Raw genomic sequence first — 23,410 nt, forward strand, 5'->3', positions numbered from 1 at the left:
AGACCCTCAAATGGAGAACTGTACTCTGGTTGTACTTAAGGCTTATCTACAACTGCACATGTTTTACATAATGAGATTCTGTATTTTGAATGTATGCTGTAATAGAATGATACTTTGGGTGGCCTTTGGAGGGGGTGAGGACTATATTATACTTTGAGTATAGACTCTGAGAAATGGATCACTGAAAGCCAAAAGGTGGATTATGGTATTACTAGTTTGGATGAGAATGGTAATAATGTTGCTTACTTCCTGGTATCCAGACCTTTATAAAGTACCCTTCTGCACTGAATCAAGGTTGGTCTTTCTAATCAGTGTGTGTGTGTGTGTGTGTGTGTGTACACAGTCATGTGTGACTCTTTGCATTCCCAGGGACTGTGGCCCACCAGGCTCCTCTTACATTTTCCAGGCAAGAATACTGGAGTGGGTTGTTATTTCCTACTTCAGGAGATCTTCCTGACGCAGGGACTGATTGAACCCACGTCCCTTAGGTCTCCAACGCTGGCAGGGAGGTCTTTACCACTAGCACCATCTGGGAAGCCCAAACTTTCCTGCCACATTACATGAACCTGCAAATCAAGTCACACTTCCATGACTGCAGTCATGGCTGACATTTCAATTACAACCTCATGAAAGGCCTTCAGTCAGCAGCAGTATACACACAGCTCTCAAATTACTGACCACAAAACATATGAGACAGGAAATGTATCTTTTAGTCCACTAGATAATTTGCTATGGAACAATGATAATATTATTATAACCTTGTATCTTTGTGTTCTTTAACTTGCTGATGCACTTATTATTCTTACTAGGTTTATTATTAACTTTTTCATAAATTCCTTAGGGATATCTATATAAGCAACCATGCATCTCCTTATAGAGGCAGTTTTATCTTTTCTTTCCAATATTTATGGTTTTTATGCTTTTTCTTGCCTATTTCTATCTAGAACATCTGGCACAATGCTCATTAAGAGTAGAGAGAGTAGAGATTCTTCCTTTGCTAACAGTATTAGCTAGAAGCTTCAGTTTTGCCTCATTAAGTATGGATATTAGCTGTAAGAATAGAAGTTCCCTTTTACTACTAGTGTCTTGAGTTTTTCTTTTTTTTTACCACTAGACTGATATTCAATCTTTTCAAATGTGTTTTCTTTACTTATTAATATGATCATATACTTTCCTTTTTTTAGCTTATTAATATAGCTAATCACACTGACTGGTTATTGAATGCTAAACAAATTTTGCACTCTTGAAATAGAACAAATTAGGTCATACATATATTTTTATATTGCTTAATTTTGTTTAATAACTTTTAAAAGACTTCCATCTCTCTATATATATATGTACATATATATACATACATATATGAGAATTTTTTCTTTGATTTCCTTTTACCTATAAAGATTTTGCAAGCTTATTGTAAATAGTCTTATGTGTGCCACATAAAACAGTTGAGAAGCATATTCTGTTTCTCTGTTTCCTGAACTTTTTTGCATATTAGTCTTACATCTTTCTTAAATATTTGACAGAATGCACCAGTGAAATCTCCTGGACTTAGATTTTATGGGGAGTTTTTTTTTTTTTAAATAATAATAAAATACGTCTCTTTAATAGAAATTGGGCAATCCTGATTTTTAATTTATTCTTGGTCATTATGGAAAGTTGTATTTGACAAGGGATTTGTGATCTTCACCCATATTGTCATAGTTATTGCCACAGTGAAAGTGAAAGTCACTCAGTTGTGTCTGATTCTTTGTGATCTGATGGACTGTACAGTCCATGGTATTCTCCAGGCCAGAATATTGGAGTGGGTAGCCTTTCCTTCCTTCAAGGGATCTTCCCAACCCAGGGATCAAACCCAGGTCTCCCACATTGCAGGCGGATTCTTTACCAGCTGAGCTACAAGTGAAGCCCACTTCCTGCCATCCCATAAGATTTGTAGTGATTGTGTGTGTGTGTGTTAGTCACTCAGTTATGTTTGCTTTTTGCAACCCCCTGTGGACAGTAGACCTCCAAGTTCCTCTGTTCATGGAATTCTCCAGGCAAGAGTACTGAGTGGGTAGCCATTCCCTTTCCAAGTTGTAGTGGTTATTCCTCCTTAAATTTATTTCTGCTATTAGTAATTTGTATTACTTGTTTAATTTTTTTTTCTTCTATGGCATTTTTTTAAACATCTCAAAGAGCCAGTCTGATTACTGTGCAAATTTTCTATTATTTGTCTGTTTTCAGTTCCATGAATTTTGATTTCTTATATTTATTTCTATTACTTCCTTAGAGATTAATTTATTTACTGTTTTTCTCCCTAGATACAGAGAAAATTAGAAAATTAATTATGGCACTTTAATTCTTTAAAAGAAAATTTTAAAGTTATAAATTTCTCTCCAAGCATATTTCAACAATGTCCCACAAATTTTGATTTATCATATTACTATCATTATCATCTCATTTGTAACATTTTAAAATCTCCCTGATCTTTAAATTGATCTAATTGATGCTTTTGAACTGTGGTGTTGGAGAAGACTCTTGAGAGTCCCTTGGACTGCAAGGAGATCCAACCAGTTCATTCTGAAGGAGATCAGGCCTGGGTGTTCTTTGGAAGGACTGATGCTAAAGCTGAAACTCCAGTACTTTGGCCACCTCATGCGAAGAGTTGACTCACTGGAAAAGTCTGATGCTGGGAGGGATTGGGGGCAGGAGGAGAAGGGGACAACAGAGGATGAGATGGCTGGATGGCATCACCGACTGGATGGACATGAGTTTGGGTGAACTCTGGGAGTTGGTGATAGACAAGGGGGACTGGCATGCTGCAATTCATGGGGTCGCAAAGAATGGACGACACGACTGCGCGACTGAACTGAACTGATCTGATGGGGTAAACAGAAGTTTGCTGTTTGATATCCAAATATTTGCTGTTTTCCTAGTTACTTGATCATTCTTGATTCTTACTTTAATTCAACTGTTCTCCAAATTATATTGCATAGATGTCTACCTCTGAAATTTACTGAGATATTTCTGATTCAGCATATACTATCTTGGTGATGTTCCACATACACTGAAAAGCTGGTATAACTCTGTTATACACAATTCAGTTAATCATTATTAAAAGATTTAAAATGTTCAATCTTCTGAAACTTTCTGATTTTTGGTTGCTTTATCAATTTTTGAGAAAAGAGAGTTACAATCTTCAACTATGATTGTGAACTTACCTAGTTCTTCATTTACTTCTGTCAAATTTTGCAACACATGTTTACAAGTTACATAAATAGGACCTCCACGGGTATGCCTGTCATGTCTTCCTGATGAAATGACTGTTTATCATTATGAAATACAGCACTGATTCTACTGATGTCTTTATATCTGCCTGACGGGCACTGTCACTCTAGTTTTCTTGCATTTGTAGTTTTCATGGTCTACCTTTTTTCCAGTTTACATCTTAAACAAATTTTTGTTTAAGTAAAATAAACATAAAGCAGGTAACAGAAACTTATAATTTTATTTTCAAAAGATAAAAAGCATTCAAATTATTAGCTTGTCACCTAGATTTACATGGATAATTGCTTGCTTTCCATGAATTTTCTTACTTTATGACTCTCCACAGTGACTTTCTCCTTTAATTATCCATTGTCACTGTTCCTATTCTATAGGCTTTTCATTTGCTTTGAGATTTTCTGATAGAAAAATGTCAGTTTACAAAATTGCTGTTGTAACCTTTGAAATCATTTCAACAAAATGTGCTAAAACAAAAAATTCTTTATAAAATTCCCACTGAACAATTTATGTTTAAGTTCAAAACATTCCAAATTTTGTTATGCATTTATATATCATATTTAAAAAACAAAAAATATAAGAAGTCCATGCTTAAAATTATCCTTGAAAGTTTCCCATTATTTCTAAAAGATAATAAATTAGTTTGAATTACTAGATAATTGAGAAAAAAAGGAAAAATAGGTAAGAGCTCTTCATTGGCAAACCAAATATGTCAACTAAACAAGCTTGTAAATTACACTGATTTTTAAACAAATAAAGTCACTGATTTTCACTAATTTAATCTTACTGTTAGATTTGTCTGATCATATCAACCTTTTTTTAAAAATTTGTTTAACACGCATCTAACTTTAAAGAAATGTCCTATATGATTCAGGAAATTTGTTAAACACATTCCCAATACTCATTTGTTAAGTTGAAAAACCCATGGTGTTGGATGGAGGGGCACTGCAAACACCCTTGGATAATCATTCTTACTTTGTTTATTTACTTATTTTTGGCTGCGTGGAATGTTGGATCTTAGTTCTCTGACAGGTTTTGATCCCGCAGCATATGCAGTGAAAGCGCAGCATTTTCACCACTAAACAGCCAGGAAAGGCCCATAAACATTCTTACCAATTGTTTTCTTACTAAAAATTACACATTGCACCTAAAATCCCTTCCAATTAGTTTTCTTGGCCAGTAACCATACAGTACAAATAAATTTTATAATAAGAGAACAACAAAAACAAAAGAATAAATGGAAAGTGTGAAAGTGAAAGTGTCAGTCACTTAGTCGTGTGGGACTCTTTGTGATCCCATGGACTGTAGACTGCCAAGCTCCTCTGTCAATGGAATTATCCTGACAACAATACTGGAGTCCTTTGCCATGCCCTTCTCCAGGGAATCTTCCAGAGCCAGGATCCAACCCAGGTCTCCCACATTGCAGGTGGATTCTTTATTGTCTTAGCCAAGAGGGAAGCCCAAACTGAAAGGAAATATCAGAACAAAAACTATTTCTGTAGATAACTGTATTAAAGATTTTATTACAAGTAATGGGATTATGTGAAAAAATATAACAAAAAAGGAAGAAAAAAATTATACGGTTCTTCCTTGTTATAAGAGAGAAACTAAATAAATCATTAATACTAAAGAAAAAAAAATAGAATTGCTTAGGGCCTAAAGCGAGTCTTTTTTTCTTTTACTCCATTTTATCTGAAGGCACTGATGTTCGGGGTTGTAATAGCAAATGATTTCCAAAGGAGGGAGTTAAATAGATAGTGTGAGACAAATGTCAGGTGATGCACATCTGACCTGTCTTAGAATTAAAATCTAAGATGTCAACAGAGGAGCATTAAGAAAAATATCACATAGGAGCAGTTCCTAGTCTAACATACTAAACTCATTAATCACTTTTTTATCTTAAAAGGTAAAATAATTGGGATATTTTCAGTTAAAAATTATCTATATACATGTTTGAGTAAGCACCATACAAATAGTTCAACAGAAATAAACTATTTGTCTATAGTAAAAAGGTATTATTAATCTAAAATGATTAGTTGGAATTAAACTTAAATTCAATGAAATGTAAATTACCCTTTAAAAATTCCTGGCTTAGAGAATATCTCTGTTTTCTTTAAAGACATCTATTATGAATATCTTTTTACTAGAACAGATGTCAATGCTAATCATGCAATAATATTGCTTTTCTTGCTGACAATAAAGAGTAAGGACTCCCTGATTTCTGAAAAGGTTTAATAAACAGATATAATTATTGCTCATTTTACATCAATTTTAAATATCAATTCTCTTCAGTTTTTTCAAATATTCTTTTATGAAGAAAAACAGAAGTAAAGAAAACAATCTCATTATATTCTGAATATTGACTTTATAGTGAATATCACTGCATATTTTTAAATTATAAAATTAAGTACCCTAAGAAAGCCCCTTGACTCTTCTTGTCAGTTTTCTTTTTTTACTTCCCTTTCACTTGTATTGATTTTTTAAAATTAAAATCCAGACCAAAGAGAGAGGTAGAAAATTGAATACTTGAATGTTACAGATTTTGAGATTAATATCTTTTAGTATAACAGTAGTTATTAAGTTTGCCTTGTTCAAAGAGGTTCAGGGGGGTGGTCCTAAGATGGCGGAGAAATAGGACAGGAAGGCCACTTTCTCCCTCACAAATTCCTCAAAAGAACATTTCAACGCTGAGCAAACTCCACAAAACAACTTCTGAATGCTGGCAGAGGACATCAGGCACCCAGAAAAGCAGATCATTGTATTCAAAAACAGGTAGGAAAAAATACAAAAGATGAAAAAAGAGACAAAGGAGGTGGGGCGGGAGCTCCGTCCCGGGAAGGGAAGCCCATCCAGGGAAAGGAATTTTAAGAAGAGAGGTTTCCAAACACCAGGAAACACTCTCCCTGCTGAGTCTGAGGTGAGCCTTGGAAGCGCAGAGGGCAACATTACAGGAAGGAAAAATAAATAAATAATTAAAACCAACAGATTACAAGCCCTGCAGTAACTCCCCCAGCGGAAAAGCAGCACAGACGCCTGCATCAGCCACTAAAACAAGTGGGTGCAGGACAGGGAGGCGCAGGAGGCGCGGGCTGAAGTGCTTTGTAAGAATCGGGCAGGAACACCCCACTCGTGACCACAGCGAACTAACTTGGGCTGGCAAACCAGACTGTGGGATAGCTACCACGCGAAAAGGTCGAACATAAGACACCGCCAGGACCGCGCACAGAACAAAGGATGGAATGGAAATAGCCAGCTGCAGACCATTCTGCGCCGGGGACAGGCAACCAGAGCCGTAAGGGCTGGAAAGGGGCAATCGCAGCCCTGCAGAGACTTTACCTACCAAACTGCAAGCAGGCTTCTTTGCTAAGACTTCTGGGGGTGCTGGACAGTCACCATCTGCCTCACAAGGGGCACCAGCGGTACACCGAGAAAACTGCGCAGCAGAGACAGGAAAGGCAACAAGTCGCAGCAACCACGCTCGTCAAACTCCTGAGCTACTTGGACCTGGGAAGGACACAAAACGCAGTCCCAACCAAATCTGCGCCTCTGAGGGCTACCTGAGCACTGAATCTGAGCGACTTAGACCGGGGAGGTGCACGCAGCCTAGGGCCGGCCTCAGACAGTTCCCTGCTGAGCAATGTAGAGCCAGAGCAGTTTGTGCGCCGCGAGCAGGGACAGGCCCAGCGGGGCTGAGACACTGCGAGCAAACGACAGTGTTATTTGTTTGCAGCATCCCTCCCTCCCCACAGCACGACCGAACAAGTGAGCCTGAAAAAAAAAAAAAAGTGTCCACCACCGCCCTCCCTGTCTCAAGACAGAAATCAGACACTGAAGAGACCAGAAAACAGAAGAAGTTAAACAGAGGGAACTGCCTTGGAAGTGACCCCACACCGCCCACAACACCAGAGAAAGGGCTAGATATATCTTTACTATTTTTATGATCATTCTTTTTTTTTTTTTCTTTTTCTTTTTTCTTTTTTGTTGATGCTGTTATGGGGTTGTTTCTTCTTCTTTTTTTCTCTTCTTCTTTTTTTTTTTCACCCTAACTTTTTAAAATTGTTAAGTCCTCTATTTCTCCTCTAATTTTTATTTCTATAACCTACTATTACTTTTCAAAAAAAAACACTATTTTTTTTAAAGCAAACACCATATATAGTCTTTGTGCGGTTGTTGTTGGTGTTTTTTAATAATTCTTGTGGCTTTGTTTTTTTTGTTTGTTTTCTTTTTTTTTTTTCTTTTTTTCCTTCTTCTTCTTTTCTTTAATATTGTATTTTTGAAAATCCAGCCTCTACTCTAGATTTTTAATCTTTCCTTTTTGGTTTTTGTTGTCAATTTTGTACATTGAAAAACCCAAACTTCACTATCCAATTTTACCTGAGAACAAGATTACTGGCTTGACCACTCTCTCCTCCTTTGAACTCTTCTTTTCCTCCACCAGGTGGCCTCTGTCTCTTCCCTCCCCCTTCTCTTCTCTATCCAACTCTGTGAATCTCTGTGTGTTCCAGATGGTGGAGAACACCTAAGGAACTGGTTACTGGCTGGATCTGTCTCTCTACTTTTCATTTCCCTCTTTTATCCTCCTGGCCACCTCTGTATACTTCCTCCATCTCCTCTTCCCTGTATAACTAACTCTGTGAATACCTCTGAGCAGTCCAGACTGTGGAGCGCACATAAGGAAGTGATTACTGGCTAGCTTGCTCTCTCCTCTTTTGATCCCACCTCATCTCATTCCAGTCACCTCTAACTACCCCCTCCCTCTTCTCTTCTCCATGTAACTCAGTGAACCTCTTTGGGTGTCCCTCAATGTGGAGAAAATTTTCATCTTTAACCTAGATGTTTTATTATCAGTGCTGTATAGATGGAGAAGTCTAGAGGCTACTGTAAAAATAAAACTGAAAACCAGAAGCAGGAGGCTTAAGTCCAAAGCCTGAGAACATCAGAGAACTCCTGAATCCAGGGAACATTAAGTGATAGGAGCTCATCAAATACCTCCATACCTACACTGAAACCAAGCTCCACCCCAAGGGCCAACAAGTTCCAGAGCAAGACATATCACGCAAATTCTCCAGAAACACAGGAACACACCCCTGAGCTTCAATATACAGGCAGCTCAAAGTTATTCCAAAACCACTGACGTCTCATAACCCATTACTGGTGACTCCATTGCACTCCAGAGAGAAGAAACCCAGCTCCACCCACCAGAACTCCAACACAAGCCTCCCTAATCAGGAAACCTTGACAAGCCACTGATACAACCCCACCCACAGTGAGGAAGCTCCGTAATAAAGAGAACTCCACAAATTCCCAGAATATAGAAAAGCCACCCCAAACGCAGCAATATAACCAAGATGAAGAGACAGAGAAATACTCAGCAGGCAATGGAACAGGAGAAATGCCCACCAAACCAAACAAAAGGGGAAAAGGTAGGGAATCTACCTGAGAAAGAATTTCAAATATTGATAGTGAAAATGATCCAAAATCTTAAATCAAAATGGAATCACAGATAAATAGCCTGGAGACAAGGATTGACAAGATGCCAGAAAGGTTTAACAAGGACCTAGAAGAAATAAAAAAGAGTCAATATATAATGAATAATGCAATAAATGAGATCAGAAACACTCTGGAGGCAACAAATAGTAGAATAACAGAGGGAGAAGATAATATCAGTGAAATAGAAGACAGAATGGTAGAAATAAATTAATCAGAGAGGAAACAAGAAAAACGAATTAAAAGAAATGAGGACAATCTCAGAGACCTCCAGGACAATATGAAACACTCCAACATTCGAATTATAGTAGTCCCAGAAGAAGAAGACAAAAAGAAAGACCATGAGAAAATCCTTGAGGAGATAATAGTTGAAAACTTCCCTACAATGGGGAAGGAAATAATCACCCAAGTCAAAGAAACACAGAGAGTTCCAAATAAGATAAACCCAAGGTGAAACACCCCAAGACACATGTTAATCAAATTAACAAAGATCAAACACAAAGAACAAATATTAAAAGCAGCAAGGGAAAAACAACAAATAACACACAAGGGGATTCCCATAAGGATAACAGCTGATCTTTCAACAGAAACTCTTCAGCCCAGGAGGGAATGGCAAGACATACTTAAAGTGATGAAAGACAATAACCTACAGCCCAGATTAATGTACCCAGCAAGGATCTCATTCAAATACGAAGGAGAAATCAAAAGCTTTACAGACAGCAAAAGCTGAGAGAATTCAGCACCACCAAACCAGCTCTCCAACAAATTCTAAAGGATATTCTCTAGACAGGAAACACGAATAGGGTGTATAAACCCGAACCCAAAACAATAAAGGAAATGGTAACGGGATCATACTTATCAATAATTACCTTAAATGTAAATGGGTTGAACGCCCCAACCAAAAGGCAAAGACTGAATGAATGGATACAAAAACAAGACCCCTCTATATGCTGCTTACAAGAGACCCACCTCAAAACAAGGGACACATACAGACTGAAAGTGAAGGGCTGGAAAAAGATATACCACACAAATAGAGACCAAAAGAAAGCAGGAGTGGCAATACTCATATCCAATAAAATAGACTTTAAAACAAAGGCTGTGAAAAGAGACAAAGAAGGACACTACATAATGATCAAAGGATCAATCCAAGAAGAAGATATAGCAATTATAAATATGTATGCACCGAATATAGGAGCACTGCAATATGTAAGACAAATGCTAACAAGTATGAAAGGAGAAATTAACAACAACACAATAATAGTGGGATACTTTAATACCCCACTCACACCTATGGACAGATCAACTAAACAGAAAATTAACAAAGAAATGCAAACTTTAAATGATACAATAGACCAGTTAGACCTAATTGATATCTATAGGACATTTCACCCCAAAACAATGAATTTCACCTTTTTCTCAAGTGCTCATGGAACCGTCTCCAGGGTAGATCACATCTTGGGCCATAAATCTAACCTTCATAAATTTAAAAAAATTGAAATCATTCCAAGCATCTTTTCTGACCATAATGCATTAAGATTAGATCTCAATTACAGGAGAAAAACTATTAAAAATTCCAGCATATGGAGACTGAACAACATGATTCTGAATAACCAACAAATCACAGAAGAAATCAAAAAAGAAATCAAAATATGCATAGAAACAAATGAAAATGAAAACACAACAACCCAAAACCTGTGGGACACTGTAAAAGCAGTGCTAAGAGGAAAGTTCATAGTAATACAGGCATAGCTCAAGAAACAATAAAAAAGTCAAATAAATAACCTAACTCTACACCTAAAGCAACTAGAAAAGGAAGAAATGGAAAATCCCAGGGTTAGTAGAAGGAAAGAAATCTTAAAAATTAGGGCAGAAATAAATGCAAAAGAAACAAAAGAGACCATAGCAAAAATCAACAAAGCCAAAAGCTGGTTCTTTGAAAGGATAAATAAAATTGACAAACCATTAGCCAGGCTCATCAAGAAACAAAGAGAGAAAAATCAAATCAATAAAATTAGAAATGAAAATGGAGAGATCACAACAGACAACACAGAAATACAAAGGATCATAAGAGACTACTATCAGCAATTATATGCCAATAAAACGGACAACGTGGAAGAAATGGACAAATTCTTAGAAAAGTACAACTTTCCAAAACTGAACCAGGAACAAATAGAAAATCTTAACAGACCCATCACAAGCATGGAAATTGAAACTGTAATCAGAAATCTTCCAGCAAACAAAAGCCCAGGTCCAGATGGCTTCACAGCTGAATCCTACAAAAAAATTTCGAGAAGAGCCAACACCTATCCTACTCAAACTCTTCCAGAAAATTGCAGAGGAAGGTAAACTTCCAAACTCATTCTATGTGGCCACCATCACCCTAATACCAAAATCTGACAAAGATGCTACAAAAAAAGAAAACTACAGGCCAATATCACTGATGAACATAGGTGCAAAAATTCTCAACAAAATTCTAGCAATCAGAATCCAACAACACATTAGAAATATCATACACCATGACCAAGTGGGCTTTATCCCAGGGATGCAAGGATTCTTCAATATCCACAAATCAATCAATGTAATTCACCACATTAACAAATTGGAAAATAAAAGCCATATGATTATCTCAATAGATGCAGAGAAGGCCTTTGACAAAATTCAACATCCATTTATGATAAAAACTCTCCAGAAAGCAGGAATAGAAGGAACATACCTCAACATAATAGAAGCTATATATATGACAAACCCACAGCAAACACTATCCTCAATGGTGAAAAATTGAAAGCATTTCCCCTAAAGTCAGGAACAAGACAAGGGTGCCCACTTTCACTGCTACTGTTCAACATAGTTCTGGAAGTTTTGGCCACAGCAATCAGAGCAGAAAAAGAAATAAAAGGAATCCAAATTGGAAAAGAAGAAGTAAAACTCTCACTGTTTGCAGATGACATGATCCTCTACATAGAAAACCCTAAAGACTCCACCAGAAAATTACTAGAGCTAATCAATGAATATAGTAAAGTTGCAGGATATAAAATCAACACACAGAAATCCCTTGCATTCCTATACACTAATAATGAGAAAGTAGAAAAAGAAATTAAGGAAACAATTCCATTCACCATTGCAACGAAAAGAATAAAATATTTAGGAATATATCTACCTAAAGAAACTAAAGACCTATATATAGAAAACTATAAAACACAGATGAAAGAAATCAAAGAGGACACTAATAGATGGAGAAATACACCATGTTCATGGATCGGAAGAATCAATATAGTGAAAATGAGTATACTACCCAAAGCAATTTACAAATTTAACTCAATCCCTATTAGGCTACCAGCCATAATTTTCACAGAACTAGAACAAATAATTTCAAGATTTGTATGGAAATACAAAAAACCTCGAATAGCCAAAGCAATCTTGAGAAAGAAGAATGGAACTGGAGGAATCAACTTGCCTGACTTCAGGCTCTACTACAAAGCCACAGTCATCAAGACAGTATGGTACTGGCACAGAGACAGAAATATAGATCAATGGAACAAAATAGAAAGCCTAGAGATAAAGCCACACACATATGGACACCTTATCTTTGACAAAGGAGGCAAGAATATACAATGGAGTAAAGACAATCTCTTTAACAAGTGGTGCTGGGAAAACTGGTCAACCACTTGTAAAAGAATGAAACTAGATCACTTTCTAACACCACACACAAAAATAAACTCAAAATGGATTAAAGATCTAAATGTAAGACCAGAAACTATAAAACTCCTAGAGGAGAACATAGGCAAAACACACTCTGACATAAATCACAGCAGGATCCTCTGTGATCCACCCCCCAGAATTCTGGAAATAAAAGTAAAAATAAACAAATGGAATCTAATTAAAATTAAAAGCTTCTGCACAACAAAGGAAAATATAAGCAAGGTGAAAAGACAACCTTCTGAATGGGAGAAAATAATAGCAAATGAAGCAACTGACAAACAACTAATCTCAAAAATATACAAGCAACGTATGCAGCTCAATTCCAGAAAAATAAACAACCCAATCAAAAATGAGCCAAAGAACTAAATAGACATTTCTCCAAAGAAGACATACGGATGGCTAACAAACACATGAAAAGATGCTCAACATCACTCATTATTAGAGAAATGCAAATGAAAACCACAATGAGGTACCACTTCACACCAGTCAGAATGGCTGCGATCCAAAAGTCAGCAAGCAATAAATGCTGGAGAGGGTGTGGAGAAAAGGGAACCCTCTTACACTGTTGGTGGGAATGCAAACTAGTACAGCCACTATGGAGAACAGTGTGGAGATTCCTTAAAAATTGCAAATAGAACTGCCTTATGACCCAGCAATCCGACTGCTGAGCATACACACTGAGGAAACCAGAATTGAAAGAGACACATGTACCCCAATGTTCATTGCAGCACTGTTTATAATAGCCAGGACATGGAAGCAACCTAGATGTCCATCAGCAGATGAATGGATAAGAAAGCAGTGGTATATATACACAATGGAGTATTACTCAGCCATTAAAAGGAATACATTTGAATCAGTTCTAGTGAGATAGATGAAACTGGAGCCGATTATACAGAGTGAAGTAAGCCAGAAAGAAAAACACCAATACAGTATACTAACACATATATATGGAATTTAGAAAGATGGCAATGATGACCCTGTATGCAAGACAGCAAAAGAGACACAGATGTGTAGAGCGGACTTTTGGACTCTGAGGGAGAGGGAGAGGGTGGGATGATTTGGGAGAATGGCACTGAAACATGTATACTATCATGTAAGAAATGAATCACCAGTCTATGTCCGATGCAGGATACAGGACGCTTGGGGCTGTTGCACGAGGATGACCCAGAGAGATATTATGGGGAGGGAAGTGGGAGGGGGGTTCATATTTGGGATCGCATGTACACCTGTGTATTCATGTCAATGTATGGCAAAACCAATACAGTATTGTAAAGTAAAATAAAGTAAAAATAAAAATTAAAAAAAAAAAAGATGTTCAGACTATATGTCGAGCAAATGGTCAGGGAGCCTGGAGTAGAGCAGAAAAAACACGCTGTCAATATAGAAACTGTTTAGTCATACATATAGTGTTGTGCTGGTAAATATTTAACAGCAGCTCACCAAAATTTAGGGCCTCCCAGGTGGCACAGAGGTAAAGCCTCTGCCTTCAATGCAGGAGAAGCAGGAGACACAAGTTCAATCCCTGAGTGGGAAAGATCCCTTGGAGAAAGAAATGCAAACCCACTATAGTATTTTTGCCTGGAAAATTCCATGAAAAGAAGAGTCTATGGGTTCGCAAAGAATTGGAAATGACCGAACAACTGAACACACACACACACACACACACACACAAATTAAAAATCCCTACCTTATAGTGTATGCCAATTTCTGTAGCATAACACTCCCTTATGGCTGATTTCAAGCTACCAAAGTGACTTAAATAAATCTACCATTGGGAAATATGTACAGCACTATTATATACTATTTCCACATAAAGATTCAATAGACGTAAATACGTAAATAAGCTCACAAGTGTAATTCAACGGAAAATATAGTAAAGTTAGTTGGAAATGCAGAGCTTTGAGTACTAATTACCTTTTAAAATACTTTTTTAAAAATTATAAATATATATAATTTAACCTTTTTAATGTCTGTGCTTAACTGCTTAACACATCACTTCTAAACACAACTGCATAGATTCCAGACACAAAGACTACCCTGGTAGTATAAGTTGGCACAGAATGCAGAGATTTCTTCTAGTATTTACTTTAATAGCTAACATAAGTACATGACGGGATGTCCCCCGTAGTCTGTAACAATCATTTCTCTTAAGTTCCTTTCTTTCCTTGATTCAATTCTGGCCTCTAGTGGTAGCTGCTAGTGTTATCATTATTGTCATTGTTAGAAAAGGGAGTACAACCTGGTCATCATTGTAAGGAGCCACAATACCAGCCATACTAAACAGTTACATTTCTCTGTTTTCACAGTATTTATTAATATGTTTTAAAAATAATGGGAAAGAAATTAAATAATAATGGGATATAAAAAAAGTCACACTGGGAGTTAGAAATCTCAGACTGTTGTTCTGAATTCTAGAGGAAAGTTATTAAAATTTTGGTCCTTTCATTTCACATCTTTGAAATAATATTGTATACATTTTTATAGAAATCTTCCAAACAAAATAACTTTTAATTATAAAAATAAAACCATAACATAGTTGAATCCTAAATAGTGGTTGATTCTTGGATATAAAGATCAAAGACTTCCCCGAGTATTTTACTAACTAGTTCATTATCTAATTGAGCATAGGCTGCAAGAGGGCAGCTGTATTCAAAGGGCAAAATCAGTCAAACATTAAGATTGATTTTATTAGATTAATTGTTATTTGAAAAAAAATGCCTAAATAAACTAGTTTTATGGTATCATACAACATCTCTATATCATCAGAGTGAAATCCTGTTGAAAGGTCTCTAAACAGCTTTTAATAATATATAAACATAACGATCAGAGAAGGCAATGGCACCCCACTCCAGTACTCTTGCCTGGAAAATCCCATGGATGGAGGAGCCTCGTAGGCTGCAGTCCATGGGGTCACACAGAGTCAGACACAATTGAGCGACTTCACTTTCACTTTTCGCTTCCACGCATTGGAGAAGGAAATGGCAACCCACTCCAGCATTATTGCCTGGAGAATCCCAGGGACCGGGGAGCCTGGTGGGCTGCCGTCTATGGGGTCGTTCATAGTCGGACACGACTGAAGCAACTTAGCAGCAGCAAACATAACGATAGCTGATGCCCATTTTTCTTTATCCAACCTTCCCAAGACTAGGTATCAGTTTATTCTCTTTTCAGTTTCTCTGCAGAATCTTAGAATCTTTGAGTTGAAGAGTACCTTATAAAACAGAACTACAAACACTTCATTTGACATATGAGAAAGGCTAAGTTCCAAGAGAATAGTTGACCCCTGCCCTGCGTTATGCAGTTAATTATTGATAGAAGAGAGAATAACCAGGTCTACAGACTTCACTATCTACCAGCAGTAAAAATATCAATCTTACAGCAGATCATTACCTCTTGAAGAACTCTCTTCATCTTTAATAATAATGTCTTGACGGCCGTGCAGTCCTGTAACATCAGTCTGAATGGCAGAGAATCTATGCCTCCATTTTCTTCCACACTTGGCAGGGGCCAATCTGCAGATGGACTGCTAGGCACTCCCCTGATATGGGAATATCTGGCTTCCTGATCAATGTCTTTTGCTAATTTCAGGGAAAGGTTCCTAACAGGAAAAAAAAAAAAAAAAGAACAAAAATTACTATGTAGCATATTCAGAGCAGTATTTACCAAGCCACTGATCAATGTTAGGAGTGAGCTGGAAAAAATTCCTTGTGACTCTCATTATTTCCTCATATTAGTCTGAAAATTTTGAAACCTTTTGTCCAAATTATTAAATGGTTCAATTTTATATGCAGCAGTAGTAAGATTCGATGAGAATCACTGTCTCAGAATGTGTTTTTTTTCTCCAACAATAACAAAATGTTTACACTTATTTAACCCTTTCAAAATTTTGAAAGCCAAAAGAAATCACTGAAAGTGAAATTTAATGTAGTGTTTTTCTGAAAATAATGTTTAAAAATTATCTGGCAAGAAAAGATTAAGATAGCAATATTGGGATAAATTACCTTTGGTAATTATTATTTTAAATTACTAAATCAATCAATTTGTATTAAGCCATTTTGTGGATTAAGAAAGACAAGTATGCATAAGATTTTATGTGAGAATAGTGAAGTAAATGTAAGGTGTATGGCATCCCACTCCAGTACTCTTGCCTGAAAAATCCCATGGATGGAGGAGCCTGGTAGGCTGCAGTCCATGGGGTTGCTAAGAGTCGGACATGACTGAGCGACTTCACTTTGAATTTTCACTTTCATGCGCTGGAGAAGGAAATAGCAACCCACTCCAGTGTTCTTGCCTGGAGATTCCCAGGGATGGGGGAGCCTGGTGGGCTGCCGTCTATGGGGTCACACAGAGTCAGACACGACTGAAGCGACTTAGCAGCAGTAGCAGCAGTAGCAGCAGCAGTATGCATAAGATTTTATGTGAAAATAGTGAAGTAAATGTAAGGTGTATAACTCCATATATAATGAGCATGCTTATCAAATAATCATTAAATATTTAGTACAGTAATATATGGAAAACTATTTATTTTGCTCTACTTGCTAATCAACAGTTACTTTAAAATTATGCATTTCAAAAATACTTTCACACACTTTAATTAAAGGTGTGTATAAAGAAAAGATATTAAGATTTACATTTTCCACAGGTGTTTAAGAGGCAGATATAAAAATATATGAAAGGAGGAGTTTATGAAAATGGTCATTTTTAATGGGTTTGTCTAAATTTATTTCCATTCATTAGAACCAAGGACCTACACAATAATGATAATTAAACTCATAGCTCAGGAAATTTATGAAACAATACTTTAGGACTTTTTCTCAGTTTCAAAAGCTTTTATGTATATTATTCTCTGAAGTAAATGACAAGGTCACTTGGCAACCTAAATTGAAAAAACAGAGTTGCCTTGGAGCTTGCCACTAAGATCACATAAAGGTGCAAATAAAACAGAATTTCCTCGGTTAATTTTATCCAAATGTGATTATTCAATTTATAAAACGTTGCACAATCAGTAAAGAAAACACATTTTTGGATCACACAATTGTTTACTTGTCTTCACAGGTATATTCATTAATCACAATTGTCATTTCAAATGGTAAGATTTTAATTACTACCCCCTCTTTATGTTTATAATGAAATAATAAATAAGTAGTCATAGCTAACATTTTTTAAGGATTGACTGTAGGCCAAGTACTGTGAAAACCATTTCATGTGTGTTAATTTATTCAAATGCTAAACAAGATCAAGAGTTAAACATAGTATGTTCATTTTTCATGTGAGTAAACAGGCCTAGAGAATTTCTCAAATTTAAACAGCCTGAGAGACTTCCCTGGCAGTTCAGTGGTTAAGACTCCCAGCTTCCAATACATGGGGCATGAGTTTGATCCCTGATCTGGGAAAACTAAGATCCCACAGTACTGCAGATTGCACCCCAAAAAAGTTGACCTGAGGTGAATCAACCAAAGTACATAAGCAGGATAAGACTGTTTTCCTACTACTCACATAATGTATATATCAGACTTTTCTTACTAGCCACCAGGAAAGTCCTAATATATGTGTGTGTCAGTCAGTTCAGTTGCTCAGTTGTATGCGACATTGCGACCCTATGATTCACAGCACACCAGGCCTTCCTGTCCATCACCAACTCCCAGAGTTCACTCAAACTCATGTGCATCAGTTGGTGATGCCATCCAGCAATCTCATCCTCTGTTGTCCCCTTCTCCTCCTGCCCCCAATCCCTCCCAGCATCAGGGTCTTTTCCAGTGAGTGAACTCTTCACATGAGGTGGCCAAAGTATTGGAGTTTCAGCTTTAGCATCACTCCCTCCAAAGAACACCCAGGAATTATCTCCTTTAGGATGGACTGGTTGAATCTCCTTGCAGTCCAAAGGACTCTCAAGAGTCTTCTTCAATACCACAGTTCAAAAGCATCAATTCTTCAGCACCCAGCTTTCTTCACAGTCCAACTCTCACATCCATACATGACCATTGGAAAAACCATAGCCTTGATTAGGCAGACCTTTGTCAGCAAAGTAATATCTCCCCTTTTTAATATGCTCTCTAGGTTGGTCATAACTTTCCTTCCAAGGAATAAGTGTCTTTTAATTTCATGGTGGCAATCACCATCTGCAGTGATTTTAGAGCCCGAAAAAATAAAGACACTGTTTCCACTATTTCCCTATCTATCTGCCATGAAGTGATGGGACCAGATGCCATGATCTTCGTTTTCTGAATGTTGAGCTTTAAGCCAACTATTTCACTCTCCTCTTTCACTTTCATCAAGAGGCTTTTGAGTTCCTCTTCACTTTTTGCCTTAAGGGTGGTGTCATCTGCGTATCTCAGGTTATTGATATTTCTCCCAGCAATCTTGATTCCAGCTTGTGCTTCTTCCACCCCAGGGTTTCTCATGATGTACTCTGCATATAAGTTAAATAAGCAGGGTGACAATATACAGCCTTGACATACTCCTTTTCTATTTGGAACCAGTCTGTTGTTCCATGTCCAGTTCTAACTGTTGCTTCCTGACCTGCATATAGGTTTCTCAAGAGGCAGGTCAGATGGTCTAGTATTCCCATCTCTTTCAGAATTTTCCACAGTTTATTGTGATCCACACAGTCAAAGGCTTTGGCATAGTCAAGAAAGCAGAAATAGATGTTTTTCTGGAACTCTCTTGCTTTTTCGATGATCCAGTGGATGTTGGCAATTTGATCTCTGGTTCCTCTGCCTTTTCTAAAACCAGCTTGAACATCTGGAAGTTCATGGTTCATGTACTACTGAAGCCTGGCTTGGAGAATTTTGAGCATTACTTTACTAGCATGTGAAATGAGTGCAATTGTGCGGTAGTTTGAGCATTCTTTGGCATTGCCTTTCTTTGGGATTGGAATGAAAACTGACCTTTTCCAGTCCTGTGGCCATTGTTGAGTTTTCTAAATTTGCTGGCATACTGAGCGCAGCACTTTCACAGCATCATCTTTCAGGATTTGAAATAGCTCAACTGGAATTCCATCGCCTCCACTAGTTTTGTTCGTAGCAATGCTTTCTAAGGCCCACTTGACTTCACATTCCAGGATGTCTGGCTCTAGGTGAGTGATCATACCGTCGTGATTATCTTGGTCGTGAAGATCTTTTTTGTACAGTTCTTCTGTGTATTCTTGCCACCTCTTCTTAATATCTTCTGCTTCTGTTAGGACCATACCATTTCTGACCTTTATAGAGCCCATCTTTGCTTGAAATGTTCCCTTGGTATCTAATTTTCTTGAAGATCTCTCTAGTCGTTCCCATTCTGTTGTTTTCCTCTATTTCTTTGCATTGATTGCTGAGGAAGGCTTTCTTATCTCTCCTTACTAGTCTTTGGAACACTGCATTCAAATGGGAATATCTTTCCTTTTCTCCTTTGCTTTTCACGTCTCTTCTTTTCACAGCTATTTGTAAGGCCTCCTCAGACAGCCATTTTGCTTTTTTGCATTTCTTTTCCATGGGGATGGTCTTGATCCCTGTCTCCTGTACAATGTCATGAACCTCCGTCCATAGTTCATCAGGCACTCTATCAGATCAAGTCCCTTAAATCTGTTTCTCACTTCCACTGTATAACCATAAGGGATTTGATTTAAATCATACCTGAATGATCTAGTGGTTTTCCCTACTTTCTTCAATTTAGTCTGAATTTGGCAATAAGGAGTTCATGATCTGAACACAGTCAGCTCCCAGTCTTGTTTATGTTGACTGTATAGAGCTTCTCCATGTTTGGCTGCAAAGAACATAATCAATCTTGATTTCGGTGTTGACCATCTAGTGATGTCTGTTTGTGTGTGTGTGCGTGCACACACACACACACACATATATACAAAATAATTAATGTACCTCAGGTAGCCCTGTAAGGACTTCATATATGCTAAACCATTTAGTACTCAAAACTCTTTTAGGTATTATAATTCTTACCTGACAGTGAGGGATTTGAGTCTCAGTGAGACTCATATTAAGGTACATGCTGATAGCAACTCAGCAAACAATGGGCAGAGCTGAGATTTGGATGCAGGCAGTGCACTCGAGCTCTAAGTTACTACAAGAATCCACATCTCATGTGAAAAACAAACAAGTAAATGAACAAAAAGAAAACTGAAAAAAAAAAGCAACCTGTAACTACAAAGAATCTCTTAAATTTTCACTTTTAAAATGAAGTTTACTTGATATGACTGATTCATTTTAATTACATGCAACTTGGAGTAAGATATACAATCATTCTTAACTTTTTTAAAATTTTATTTTAGTGTCTTAGATCAATAAGAAGAAAATAAAATACAGAAATGAGAATTCACAGTGTGTATAATACTATTTTAGTTATCACAGAATTTTCAAAGATTTATCAGGTTTTAAGTTGTGAACTCATCTAGTGTATGACTCATATTAGGCTGACTCAGTAAATAACTATATTATTGAATTTGAATAAATGAATGCAATAATAAAGTTAATAAAACATAACTCTTTGTAATCATTGGTGCATATAACTCTCATTTGTACATAGAAAATTTTCTGGAAGGTGAATTGTTATGTATTGCAGGACCATCACCCATGGTGCCAAATTCCCCAGCACTCTTAAAATATAGTAATTAAAATAACAGTGTTATAATTCCTTTTAATTAGATTGCTGTTTCTTCGAACCTCTGTGTTCAGTCATGTTGTAAACATCAATAAAGATTGAAACCACCCATTCAGAAACAAGCTTCTGAAACCAAAGTTTTCAGAAACCACACCAGTGTAAAGTTCTATGTGTTTAATTTCAGGAAATTACTGAGGATCTGAGGATTACAGTTTAATCTTTATATATCTACAGATCACTGCCATTTCAGATAGTTAAGAATGGGCTATATGCAGAAGTGTACTTAGAAAAGTAGCCATTTGTTTTTGTTTTTGTTTTTGTTTTTTAAACAAAAATATGTTGTTTATTGGTAATTTGCCATAGTCTTTCTGCACTAGAAATAAGATCATTTAAAAATGTCTTAAATATTTGTTTTTTCTTTTTTTTTTTAATTTTAATATCTTTAATTCTTACATGTGTTCCCAAACATGAACCCCCCTCCCACCTCCCTCCCCATAACATCTTTTTGGGTCATCCCCATGCACCAGCCCCAAGCATGCTGCATCCTGCGTCAGACATAGACTGGCGATTCAATTCTTACATGATAGTATACATGTTAGAATGTCATTCTCCCAAATCATCCCACCCTCTCCCTCTCCCTCTGAGTCCAAAAGTCCATTATACACATCTGTGTCTCTTTCCCTGTCTTGCATACAGGGTCGTCATTGCCATCTTCCTAAATTCCATATATATGTGTTAGTATACTGTATTGGTGTTTTTCTTTCTGGTTTACTTCACTCTGTATAATCGGCTCCAGTTTCATCCATCTCATCAGAACTGATTCAAATGAATTCTTTTTTTACGGCTGAGTAATACTCCATTGTGTATATGTACCACTGCTTTCTTATCCATTCATCTGCTGATGGACATCTAGGTTGTTTCCATGTCCTGGCTATTATAAACAGTGCTGCGATGAACATTGGGGTACATGTGTCTCTTTCAATTCTGGTTTCCTCGGTGTGTATGCCCAGAAGTGGGATTGCTGGGTCATAAGGTAGTTCTATTTGCAATTTTTTAAGGAATCCCCACACTGTTCTCCATAGTGGCTGTACTAGTTTGCATTCCCACCAACAGTGTAGGAGGGTTCCCTTTTCTCCACACCCTCTCCAGCATTTATTGCTTGGAGATTTTTGGATCGCAGACATTCTGACTGGTGTGAAGTGGTACCTCATTGTGGTTTTGATTTGCATTTCTCTAATAATGAGTGATGTTGAGCATCTTTTCATGTGTTTGTTAGCCATCCGTATGTCTTCTTTGGAGAAATGTCTATTTAGTTCTTTGGCCCATTTTTTGATTGGGTCGTTTATGTTTCTGGAATTGAGCTGCAGAAGTTACTTGTATATTGTTGAGATTAGTTGTTTGTCAGTTGCTTCATTTGCTATTATTTTCTCCCATTCAGAAGGTTGTCTTTTCACCTTGCTTATATTTTCCTTTGTTGTGCAGAAGCTTTTAATTTTAATTAGATCCCATTTGTTTATTTTTGCTTTTATTTCCAGAATTCTGGGAGGTGGATCATAGAGGATCCTGCTGTGATTTATGTCAGAGAGTGTTTTGCCTATGTCTCCTCTAGGAGTTTTATAGTTTCTGATCTTACATTTAGATCTTTAATCCATTTTGAGTTTATTTTTGTGTGTGTTGTTAGAAAGTGATCTAGTTTCATTCTTTTACAAGTGGTTGACCAGTTTTCCCAGCACCACTTGTTAAAGAGATTGTCTTTACTCCATTTGTTTTTCACTTGAAAAGTTTGGATCTTTCCTGAATTTCAACAAGAGGGAGAACGGTGGCATCATTTGACAATTATGGAAAACATCCACATTGTGTCTAGCAGAGCACTGGTGATTGATAACTCAGAGATTAAAAGGATTCTGTCACTGACCTCAAGAGGTTCACCATGATTATTAACTGCTTAGTAATTGATACCAAAAAAAAAAAAAAAACAACTAATATTCCTCCCCATATGAAAATCACATCAATCTATTTTGAAATGCTTTGTTTCAACATGAATAATAGTGAGCTGTAATACCACAGTATCAAAACATCCTTCATTAGGTTGAGGCAGTTAGTGAAATAGACTGTTAAGCAGGGCTGCTACTCAGCTGCACAGGCCAACAGAGCCATCCACAGTCACTGGATTTCTGATTGATCGGTGCCTGGGGTTTACAATAATTAAATATTTTGAAAACCAAGGTTTTTAACAACAGACCATGATTGTGCGAAAAATACCGATATGTTTCTGGGAATATTCACCTCAAAAGAATCCACCCCTATAACTGATAAGAAAAGGAGAAAAGTCTCTAATATGAAGTCATAGTTTCCTCTAGTACAGACAATCCAT

The 23,410-nt window shown here is 36.9% G+C and overlaps 1 protein-coding gene across 7 annotated transcripts in view; it reads right to left on the reverse strand.

Moving 5' to 3' along the window:
• CCSER1 (coiled-coil serine rich protein 1) overlaps positions 1–23,410 on the reverse strand; it is a 1,491,420-nt gene that overhangs the window by 951,163 nt on the left and 516,847 nt on the right. For all 7 annotated transcript variants that reach the window (XR_009600997.1, XM_060416879.1, XM_027970872.2 and 4 more), the window contains exon 6: positions 15,838–16,045. Coding sequence is in view for 6 of the 7 variants with exons in the window: in XM_060416879.1 (XP_060272862.1) it covers positions 15,838–16,045 (208 nt within the window). In the remaining variant the exon portion in view is untranslated. The remainder of the gene's footprint in view (positions 1–15,837; positions 16,046–23,410) is intronic.

The sequence above is a fragment of the Ovis aries genome, chromosome 6 (assembly GCF_016772045.2).
Source record: "Ovis aries strain OAR_USU_Benz2616 breed Rambouillet chromosome 6, ARS-UI_Ramb_v3.0, whole genome shotgun sequence".
Lineage (NCBI taxonomy): Eukaryota > Metazoa > Chordata > Mammalia > Artiodactyla > Bovidae > Ovis > Ovis aries.